Source organism: Thalia democratica, chromosome 8 (genome assembly GCF_965202585.1).
Source record: "Thalia democratica chromosome 8, ktThaDemo2.hap1.1, whole genome shotgun sequence".
NCBI classification, from domain to species: domain Eukaryota; kingdom Metazoa; phylum Chordata; class Thaliacea; order Salpida; family Salpidae; genus Thalia; species Thalia democratica.
The window spans coordinates 16,724,986-16,736,429 of record NC_139172.1 but is presented as its reverse complement, the minus strand read 5'-3'; the positions used below and the strand labels follow the sequence as shown (position 1 = coordinate 16,736,429).

The following is an 11,444-nucleotide window of genomic DNA, read 5'->3' as shown; positions in this document are numbered from 1 at the left end:
TAATACTTTAGGATCCGGATCATACAGATCAGGAAAAAAGGTTAAAAAGTTTAAAATAATCAAAAGTACAACTAAGTTTCTAATAGTTAGATTTAAATTTAATTTAGCGAAAGTGTTCTAAAGTTTTATACGGTACTGTACAAACCCTTTACTTGTTTACATTTTTGTCTAGTTGTAATAACATATTTTAAAAACAAAAATTTCTTTTTAATAATTTTTGGTGTGTAGCTCGATGACCGTAAGGTCTTTATATACTCCTTGATCTGTGACCAAAATTTTTAAGCGTTGATTTTTTTATCATGCTCAATAGACTTGTCTAGTAGGTTGCAAACCGTCTAAATTTAGTGATAAATAAGAAACTATTCTTTTTCTAATTATTTTTTTTTAACAGTGAGTTTATTTAATATCTTTTTAGCTATAAAAATATTTGTTTTTATTTTAAACAACTTAAGTACGCACAAAAAATCAAATATTGGATATAATTTTTAATGAAGCCTCTAAAATACTCTTTATACCTGTTAAAAACAAAATAATTCTTAAAAATAAAGATCGTCAACAAAATATTTCATCCTGTATAAAAAGGGTTACATGACAATTCAAATTCGGACAACTCAAATTCTGACAATTCAAATTATTAAAAAATATCTAAAAGACTCTATCTCCAAAAAAATAATTGAAAAAAATAAAGAATACATATGTAGACCTTATTAAAATCTATAAGTTACTTTTTCTTCTTTGCAAAATCTTAAATATTTTCTACTACACATAATTAAAACTGTGTTATATAAACAGTAATTACCCAATATTTAAAATGTACTCTGTTTTAGCTTTATTTTCTCAGACCAGATTACAATAATTATAGTATAAATAAAAATATTAACTTACCTTAAAGAAAATTTGTGCAATTATATTAAGATTTGGGTAAGCAAATTTTTTTATACTATTTGTTTTACTAGTTTAGTTGTAGTTTGATTTTTTTATTCTATTTACTTATTTAATTGTAGTTAAAGTTTTATATAATCAACTAATAGCATTTTTATTTTAATAAAAAACTTAAATCAAGCTGACTTATAAAATGGTGTTGTTTGTCGGTGTAAAAACAACAGTTTATAAAAATATTTTATTTGCTTTTACTTTTAGTAATAAATTTATTTTTAATTATTATTAGAAAATACTTGTTTAACATTGTTATTCTTTTTTTTTTATCAAAAATAAAATTTGTTTAAATGAAATTTTTCAAATACATGTACTAGTATTTTTTAAATAAACTCGTGGACCAAAAATACTCATTTATTAAACATACTTTCTAAAACTAAAATAGTTGAAAAAGTAACAGCAAGTTTGTTACTTTTAATTATATTCTCAATTTACTCTAACTTTTTTAAGTTTAAACTAGATCACAATTTTTAGCTTTTTTTTTAATGAAAAGTAAATAAGAGTTAAAAAAATTTAAAACAAATGGAAAACTAGCTTCTAAATTTGAAAAAAGTCAAAACAATACAAAAGTAATTAAAGGGTTTTTTTTTTGTAAAGTGTAGCACAAAAACAAAATCTAGTAGTTTATAGTTTTATAATAATTTTATATAGATAAAGATTATTCCACAGTGAAATAACACAGGATAAAATTGTTCCGAAAATTTAATAACTTATTATAAGGTATTCTATAAAATGAAATAAGTGTTAACTGTTTAATACAACATTTTTAAAAGTTATAATGCAAACATAAAAAAGTAATGTTAATATTAATTTTAAGTTAATAATCATTTTTATTTTAGGTTTCATAGTATTAAGTTTGACTTTAAAAAGAAATACAAATAAATATTTTGATATTACCTTATATTTTGATTCCAAGTTCTATTTCTTATAATTAACTAAAAACTAATCATGTCACTTTTACTATTAACAATTTATAGACATTAAGGTATAGAAGTTTTGAATATTTTGTTAAACATTGAATTTTTTTCTCTAAACGTTTAGATATATTTACTTAATTTTTTTTTCAAGTTTAAGTGTTAATTTAGTTAAAAAAATTGAAAAGTAACTATAATAAACCTTAATAATAGTAGCATGGCTAGTAAAAAAAATTTGTTGAAAGACAAATCGGCATTGAATTTTAGTAAGATTAAAAAAACAAATAAAATGTTAAAAAATCTGGCTCAAAGGACCCGCAACTATTGTTGTAGAAAGTTTTTGAAATAAAGTTTCTTTTAAAGTTGATTGCAAGAAAGGCAAGATTCTAGCACGTTTAAAGTTCCAATTTCAAACTAAGTTTTAAAAAAACACTAGTTGGCCAAGGCGATTTTAATGGTTTTTTCATAGATCAAATTGTGATGTGTTAAAAAATAGAATATTCATCGTCAAAGACAAATACTTTAAAAGAAATACCATCACTTGAAAACTATTTGATATATACTATTTTTTTTAGTTTAGTTGAGATACTTCAAAATTTTGTTAATAAACTAATAGTTTTATTAATTTTTTCTATTTACCTTCGCAAAAATAACAAAATAGAGATAATTTGTATAATTTACCTTATTTGTCGTTTACCAAGTAAAGCTTCGGTAAAGAATATAATAGTTAATGGACAAGCACGGGATATTGTCCTGGACACGTTTATCCAAGTGTATCCAAGTAATTCACGACTCGGTAACCAAAAGATTTTTTGTTCACTAGGTCCTTGGATTAAACTTTTTTTGAGCGTTTTTTTAGTCGTTTAACAAACTATCAACAATTTTATGTTTTTAAACAGCTGAGATTTAGTCAACTTTAATTAAGTTATAAAAAAATTCTGCGCGAATCCGTAGTAAACATTATTTAAACTTTTTATGCAGTTTTAGCCGACTTATACTTCGGAAATATATTATAGATAGGACTTGGTTTTTAACGTTTAATTCTATTTAAATGAAAAAAATCGTTATCCTATCAAAAGTTAATATTTATCATATATTTAAAAACTACACACTACTACAATACAAAAATTTCTAAATAATAAACTTAAGTGGTCTAAACTTTATGTTTAAAAAATTTGTTTTTTAAAATAAAAATCATAATAGAAAAAACTTTAAAAAGCTACTTATTAAGTCCTTTTGTTCTGATAGGATTTTTTTATTCACCACTAGAACTAGCTTGATATAACCTTTGGTTAAACTAAAATATATTTTTGAAAGATTAAAAAATTTAATTATTTGAAAATTTTTATACGCTTTTTAAAGTACACTGTTTGGGTCTACGATGTCTGGTAATGTCGTGAACTTATAGTTGAAATAGTATGACCAGCTTTAGTGAGCCAAAGAACTAAGATTTCATGTAACAAAAAACTATAAATAATGCTAAAGCCGTTTTGGGGTCTGCTATAATATCGGTTATTTTTCAAATGCCATTTACTTAAAATGACTTAAAAAAGGTTAAACCTTTGAAATTTTCTGATTTATACAAATAAATAAGCTAATTGAGCATTGATGATATAGAATTTAACAATTTTGAACTAAAGTTGTAGTTTATAGTTAAGAAATATTGACTTATTTACAAATACTAGAACTTTCAATTAGAAATATTATGCATTTTAGCGCAGACTTTTTAAACAGGCTCGCACTAATTATAAATTAATTGTGCAACCGTAATGAATTTATATGTATTTTGGTAGATACAACTGTTTTAAAGTTGTTCTAAACGTTCTTGTGCTACGTATTGTGCTGTTATCTAATATTTTATCTTGTAATTTTAACATTTAATATAGTTTAATAGTAATGAAGTTAAAGCAAATATATTGACAAAAGTAAAGTCTAACGTCTAAAAGTTTCTAATGCTAAATGTGAAACTTCAACTTTATTATTTTTTCTAACCAGATTTAGCACAGGCTCCTAAAAACCAGTCTATAGCCACCCCTAGTCCTCACTTCATACTAAAAGTAATCCAAGAAATTTGTAAAAAATAGAGAACATAGTTTAAGTTTTAAAATATTTTTTTTTTGATTAGTAAAAACGTTGTCTTTATCTTATTTGAAATTTTAATTGATGTCTTTTCCTTCTCATAAACGCTACTTGAAAAATTAAAAAATGTTTACTAATTTATTTACTACTTAACTTGTATTATATGGTTTAAAGTTTGGATTGGTGTTTTGCAAATGTAAGATTTTAATTTTTTAACACCTCCTCTGCTTCAATAGTTTTATTAATTTAAGCAGTTACATACTTTAGTTAAAAAAAAAAAAACTTAGAAACCTTTCTGTGGCTAAGCTTTTACTTGAATTTAAACCCTAATGATATTTTAAAACAAATTTTTAGAAAAATATTCTTACTTCTTTGACAATATGAGATTCAAGTAAAGGTTATATCTTAAAGTGTTTTAATTGTTGATATTTTTTTTTGGCGTTATAAGTTAAACGGTGATGTTCTTGACTTATTTAAAATATATTATGAAATAATAAGTTAACTAATATAAACTGATCCAAAGTAGTTATTTTATTTGAATTTTTATTATATCCCTTTAACTTGTGTATACACTTTAACTTGTGTATGTGTAACTAGCTAGTAAAGTAGTATATTTACATTTAAGGGACTCAAATGTTTACATTTGTTAGATTTGAAATTGTTATGTCATGGACAAAACATTATACTGTATCCTTGGTGTAAGAGTTTATAATGGAAAGGATTTTTCTTGCTCCAAATCCTTAAACCAAAGTTTTTGAGCGCTTTTTTGTCGTTCAATAAACTATGTATTTATATAAAATATTAATCTTAATTCTGACAGCTAACTTTTATAAAACCCGTTGTACTTAAAAAATGAGAAACATTTATTTAAACTCTATTAATTTTTAATTTTTTTATTTTAATAAACTTGTTTGCAAGTTTACAGTAGTTTTTATTAAAAATTATTTAAGTTATTTAATTGTTTTTTTATGTTGACTAGAGATTTAAAAGTTTGAGATTAAGTTTCAAACAGAATGAAAACAAAAGTTTGTCGAGCCCGACGCATATAAAGCATTATCTACGTTAAGATCGCTCAATAAAAAAGACATCAATGAAAACCTAAAAAAGCTGTTTTTTCTCAAAAAAATTAATGTTTAAAAAACCCAAGCTCCTTTAGAAAGTACTGTAATTTGTAACATTATGAATAACATTTTAAAGTTCTTGACTGAAATAGAAAAAGAATCAAAGTTTTCAAAACAATTTATTAGGCTCATTCTTCAATGCAAAAATGAAAAAAAGAACAATTTTTTCGGTATTTTTTCCCCATTCGTTTAAAGAAGACCTGTAATTTTTATTGACGTGTTAGTTTTCAAAAATTAAACACTTTAAAACCGGAAAAAATCATATTTAAAAAGTATAAAAAAATAAAAGTAGAAAAAAAAATATTTTTACTAAAGAGTAATGAACAATGTTTTTAATTTTATGTTAACCTATTTAAAATACTAAAAATGTATGTTTCAGTTACAAAATTGATAAGTTTTATTACCTTATGTTTATAGTTCTATTATTTCAGAACCACAATCTTTAATTATAAAGATATACATTTTAAAGATTATATGAATCACTTTTTGGTTTAATTTGGATTTAATGTTAGACTTGGTTTAAATTTACAAATTTTGAACTATACCTACTTATTTTTAAATAAAAAGTTGCATACTACTTTTAATAGTTTTTGAAAACACTAACCTAAAAAACATCTTATTCTTATTGGTAGTATCCTCTGTTGTTTGGTTGGTAACCTCCCTTGTTATAAGCTGGTTGTGGAGCGTATCCTCTGTTACCATAACCCTTTTGGTAACCTCCCTTGTTGTAAGCTGGTTGTGGAGCGTATTGTTGTCTTTGGTAACCTCCCTTGTTGTAAGCTGGTTGTGGAGCGTATCCTTTTTGGTAACCTCCCTTGTTGTAGGCTGGTTGTGGAGCATATTGTTGTCTTTGGTAACCTCCCTTGTTGTAAGCTGGTTGTGGAGCATATCCCTTTTGGTAACCTCCCTTGTTGTAAGCTGGTTGTGGAGCGTATTGTTGTCTTTGGTAACCTCCCTTGTTGTAAGCTGGTTGTGGAGCGTATCCTTTTTGGTAACCTCCCTTGTTGTAAGCTGGTTGTGGAGCATATCCTTTTTGGTAACCTCCCTTGTTGTAAGCTGGTTGTGGAGCATATCCCTTTTGGTAACCTCCCTTGTTGTAAGCTGGTTGTGGAGCATATCCCTTTTGGTAACCTCCCTTGTTGTAAGCTGGTTGTGGGGCATATCCCTTTTGGTAACCTCCCTTGTTGTAGGCTGGTTGTGGAGCATATCCCTTTTGGTAACCTCCCTTGTTGTAGGCTGGTTGTGGAGCGTATCCTTTTTGAGTGTAAAATATATATTTTGTCTAAGCTAGTTAAAGTTTGTTTTTTGATTTCATATAAAAAAAAAACGTTATTAAAAAAAGAACATTAAAAAAATTAATGCACTTAAAAAGTTATAACTTTAGCATTTTCACTTAAAACATTCGACTTTTTAACTTTTAGAACTTAACGCCATTGGGTGGGGTAAGATACTTTTTTACACGTTAATTTTATTTTAAAGATGTTTTACTTGGATTTTATTTTAACTTTTTCCTAAAGTTCAAATAAGTTATTGAGAACTGAGGGTAAAAAGTCAGAGAGATCAACAGGTTCTTTTTAGATATACCTAATTAAAAAGGCAAAAAAAAAAACTGTTTTATCAAAAACCTATCTTCTTCTACAGTTATTAAGCATTCGTTTTGAAACTTTCTTAGATTAAGCTTAACTAATGAATAAACATTTCTGTTATAGAAATTTTATAAAAAAAGATTTAGATTAAGATTAAAAAAAATTACTTAAAAAAAAGCATTAAGTTATAAAGAAAGGTACTAGCTTTTTAGTTTTTCATAATTGTAATTTTATAATTTGCTATATATATATAAAATGAGCTGTTTTTTGATCGGCAATTGTCACAGTTTTTCTATGCAACTTTTATGGAAGAGATAACCAATTGTTTAAAATGGACTAACCAAATATATTTTACGTTAAAGTTTGTACTTTTGTCAACTTTTATAAAGTTTTAATAAAAAAAAGCTTTAATAACTAACACCTTTAAGCGTTGAAACAGCTGTCAGCAGCATTAAGAAATACTTTTTTTCAAATAAGTACATATATACATATTTATACATAACTTATTTTAAAGTATAAAATAAATAAAAACAATTGTACTACATGAAACAATTGTACTGTTTTTTTGAGTATAAAATTTAGAAAGACTTTTCAACTGAGCTCAGTGAAATTAGATTTAATTCTGTTTTATATGAATATAATATATTTATATAGCAAGGTTAACTTTCAAGTTTGAAAATGCAAGAGTTCTAAAGTATTGCTTAGTTTTAAAGTTATTAGATACGATATTTTTTATAAACCTTTGAAGTTTTTGTGTAAGTAATCAGATTGAAAATACAATACAAAAGCTTTAAATTTACCTCTTTGTTGTTGTTTTTGTGGTGGGTTATAGTACATACCTGTTTTAAAGTTATAAAAAAATGAGTTAATACTTATTTTTTTACTAAAAAGTGTTTACATATGTGATGGTGTAAATATTTTATCGCTAAGCTTTTAACTTATAGAAAACTACTAACCTTTGCCCTTGTTTGGTACAACCTTTGGAACAACTGTTCAAATAAAAAAAGTTATATGTATATAGTATCAATAAAATAAAACTTCTCAAAGAATTTATTGAATAAGAATTGTTATACTTAAAAGTTACGCTTTAGAACAAATGCATTACACTTTTGTTAGTTATAATACAAGAAATATCAACTTTGATCAGTAGTTTAGCTAAAAAAACTTCTTTAACAAACAAGATGTAACAAAGTATCCAAGAAATTAACACCGATGCTTATTAACGACACTAAAAGATACACAGCTTTACAGAATCAGTGTTAGTTAACTACTAGAAAACAACTTAATTCAATAAAAAACGTTGGTTAAAGTGTAAAGAGAATTTTATATTTTTACAATTATAAAACGTAAAACCTGGAATTGAGTTTTACAACTTTAAGTTTTTACAATAGAATCTTTGCAGATTCAGAAAATATTTAATAAAAAGCTTACCTTTTTTAGGGGTATCAGGAATCACAACATCTGTTTTAAATTTTGTATGTTAAATTTCTAATTAAAAAAGTATTTAAAATATCGTTTCAAACCTTTTACTTTTGGAACATTTTCAAGACAAATGTCTGGAATAACCAAGTCTCCGCTAGATTTAATGTCTCTTTTAATTTTCATTGGATCTTGTGGGATAAAGATACCTTTAAAAACATTTTTAAATAATTTATTGACTGTAAACGAACCGTTTTGCACATTTAACAGTTGTACTGACATATTATAATTTCAATCATTAATTCTACTTATGTTTTCAGTTAAAAAACAAACGTTTACTGTTAGTTGTATTTATACTATTATTTTAAATCCAAAAACAAATTACGTAAAACAAGCTTAAGACAGTCTACTGACTAAAGTATCTAGTGACTTAAACACTTATTTATAACGAATTTTTAACCTTTGCCTTTGGTTATTCCTGGGATGATCATGATTGGGTCAGCTGACTTTTGAATCTTTGGGACCAACATTTCTATTAAAAATAAAAGTTTTACCTAGTTTTTGTAATCTTATTTTCTCATTTGATAGATTTTTTTTGTATGTAACTTAACGAGTAAAAATTTTAATTGTGTTTATACAATTATTGGGATACTCTTATGCTAGTATTTATTTTTGAATTCTGTTGTGTATTACATACTTAGTTAAAAAGAAAAGTGTCTAAAGTCAACAAAAATTATAGTAACTATAAGCTAACTATGTTAATATTTTTTTGATTTATGAATTGTATATATAAAATTGAAAAGTAATCACTTAAAAAAAACAGTTTAATTTTTTTATTAAAACTTTAATGTAATTAAATAATAGTCTTTTTTTAGAATACTAAGTGTTTTGACAAAAAAAAGAAAGTTGCTTACTATAAACCTAAATATAGAGTTTGCTAAAAATTTTTTACATTGAGAAAATATTCATGGTATTAAATAAAATTTCATACTTAATAAAAAAAACTTACCTTTTGCGTGGAATTTTTTTGGAGCGTACATTTCTGTTAGTTTGTTTTTGATAACTAATCTTTATTAACTAAAAACTTTTATTTCACTTATAAAAAAATCAACTGTTCTATTTTTTATTTTAGTTTAGTTTAAATTTTGTTTTTTAACTAGTTTGAAATATTGTTTTTTTTATGTAATAAAGACTTATACCTTTTCCTTTGTATCCTGGAGTATAACCTGTAGAAAACGATGTGTAAGTTTTTAAAACATTAAACTTTGAGTTTGGTCTTAAAAACTTCTTAAAACAAGAGAATCAAATACATCTGCAAAGCTGTTCAAATTTTGTGCTAAATTTAGTTAAAAAATTACCTTTTGGTGAGTATGGGGAATAGCTCTTTGGTGAGTATGGGGAATAGCTCTTTGGTGAGTAGCTTGGGGTGTAGCCTTTTGGTAAGTAGGTTTTTGGTGAGTAGCTTGGGGTGTAACTCTTTGGTGAGTAGCTCTTTGGTGAATAGCTTTTTGGTGAGTAGCTCTTTGGTGAATAGCTTTTTGGTGAGTAACTCTTTGGTGAGTAGCTCTTTGGTGAATAGCTTTTTGGTGAGTAACTCTTTGGTGAATAGCTTGGGGTGTAGCTTTTTGGTGAGTAACTCTTTGGTGAGTAGCTTTTTGGTGAGTAGCTCTTTGGTGAGTAGCTCTTTGGTGAGTAGCTTGGGGTGTAACTCTTTGGACTGTATGAACCTAGATAAAGAATTGTTTTAAATTTTACTAAACAGTCACTTAATGCATACCTTAAATAACTTTAACTCAGTCTATTGATACCTAATTATGTTTCAGCAAAATTTAACATAACATAAAAATAGCATTCTGTTCCATACCTTACGTCTATTTATTAAATAAAACTATATGAACATATAAAATCTAACAACCATTTTTTTTAGAATTTGAAAATCTAAAACTTTAGCAAATTACGAAATTAAACGAACAGTAGTCAAAAAAATTTTTTTAGTAAGTCTTAGTAAAAAACTATCTAAGCTAAAGCTTTGTCAAAAAACTGTAAAAATAAGTCTGTTTAAAAACCACTCAAAACATACAAAAGATAATTTTTAAAGACTTATAATATCAAATAACAAAAAAATACTACTTTATATCTAAGACTTTTATAATAATTCAAATAAGAAAATTAATTACATCAATTTTAATTAAAAATAAAAGTAAAACTAGCTTTTGAACCAAAATTTTAGAGTTTATATCATATATAACATTTTAGATATTTCAATAGTTTTTTTTCTTACCATTTTTTTATAATAAAGTACTAGTTTTAACATAAAATAATTTTGCATCCGAAATATTCACTAGTAGTTTGATTTTCCGAAGTCAGATTAAAAAAAAGCTTAGTAACACAATATCGAAAAAAAAACGTAAAGTGTATTTACTTTTTCCTCCGAAGTCAGGGATAATCATGTCAGGAGTGTCGGAACTCTTTTTTCCTCCGAAAGGATCGAAGGGGTTGGCGAGGGCCACTCCGACTAACGCTAAAAGAACAATCAACTTCATTTTGCCAATTTGCGCAACAAAAAGTCAATATGGATGTAAAATATAGCGGATTGACGCATTTTATACACATGTTAATATTATCTAAATCAACAAAAAATATAATCAATTTGTACATGTGTGTTTGGTAAAAACTACATTCTTAATTACTTTAGTTGCAACACTGTTTCAAGTGCCAATTCAAAGGTTCGTTTGTTTAGTTTAAAGGATTTTATGTGCCTAATCTACTTCCTGTTTTCATATTAGCGGGTTAAAGTTGTTTTTGCAATTAGTAGACAAGTACAAACGTTATAATAAGAATTAAACAAACATGTTTAAATAACCAATCATGTTTTGCCAAAGAAAAACTGTAATTAGTTTGTTGTTTAGTATCTATTCTCGACTTACCGTAACAAAAAACACTTCACTTTGAAATTTTAATTAATCTACTTATACAAAGCGTTATAGTTAATCTGATTATCATTAAAATTCTAACAATGTTTTTTTAGCTAGATTAAAAACCTTAAAAAGTTACAACTTTTATATAACGATAAATTTGTTAAGTGGTTTTCGCGTAAAAGTTTTTTAAATAGGAGCTTGAAAACGTTAGGTAATTTTAAATACGCTTAACATTTATAAGTATAACAAAAATGTAAATAAAATAACGTAAGTTAAGAACGAGCATTAACACTTTTATATAGAAATATTTTCTTACAAATCTTTTCAATTGAGAATTTTGTTTTTAACTTTTAGTTCTTTTATATTTTTAATAAATTGAAAATTAAATTTATATTATAGCTTTGCTTTTTATTGACTTACATTACAGTAAATTTGTTGACATAACATTTTTTTAAAATAAAATATTAACAA

The 11,444-nt window shown here is 25.2% G+C and overlaps 1 protein-coding gene across 1 annotated transcript; it reads right to left on the bottom strand.

Annotated features, from left to right (window-relative positions):
• Positions 1-5,150: 5,150 nt before the first annotated feature.
• On the bottom strand, positions 5,151-10,640 carry LOC145841894 (uncharacterized). The gene is made up of 11 exons (XM_082949189.1): positions 10,478-10,640; positions 9,414-9,782; positions 9,255-9,281; positions 9,065-9,097; positions 8,516-8,587; positions 8,160-8,264; positions 8,068-8,097; positions 7,593-7,625; positions 7,437-7,475; positions 5,655-6,304; positions 5,151-5,250 (listed from the first exon to the last, which is right to left on the bottom strand). Exons 1-10 carry the CDS (start codon positions 10,596-10,598, stop codon positions 5,673-5,675), a joined length of 1,461 nt encoding a protein of 486 aa, XP_082805315.1. The 5' UTR covers positions 10,599-10,640; the 3' UTR covers positions 5,151-5,250; positions 5,655-5,672.
• Positions 10,641-11,444: the final 804 nt, after the last annotated feature.

Coding starts and splice junctions, on each gene's coding strand:
- LOC145841894 (XM_082949189.1), bottom strand. CDS start 10,598: ATGAAGTTGATTGTTCTTTTAGCGTTAGTCGGAGTGGCCCTCGCCAAC. Junction 9,098..9,254: donor TCCAGGATACAAAGGAAAAG/GTATAAGTCTTT, acceptor ACAAACTAACAG/AAATGTACGCTCCAAAAAAA. Junction 7,626..8,067: donor TCCTGATACCCCTAAAAAAG/GTAAGCTTTTTA, acceptor TTATTTGAACAG/TTGTTCCAAAGGTTGTACCA.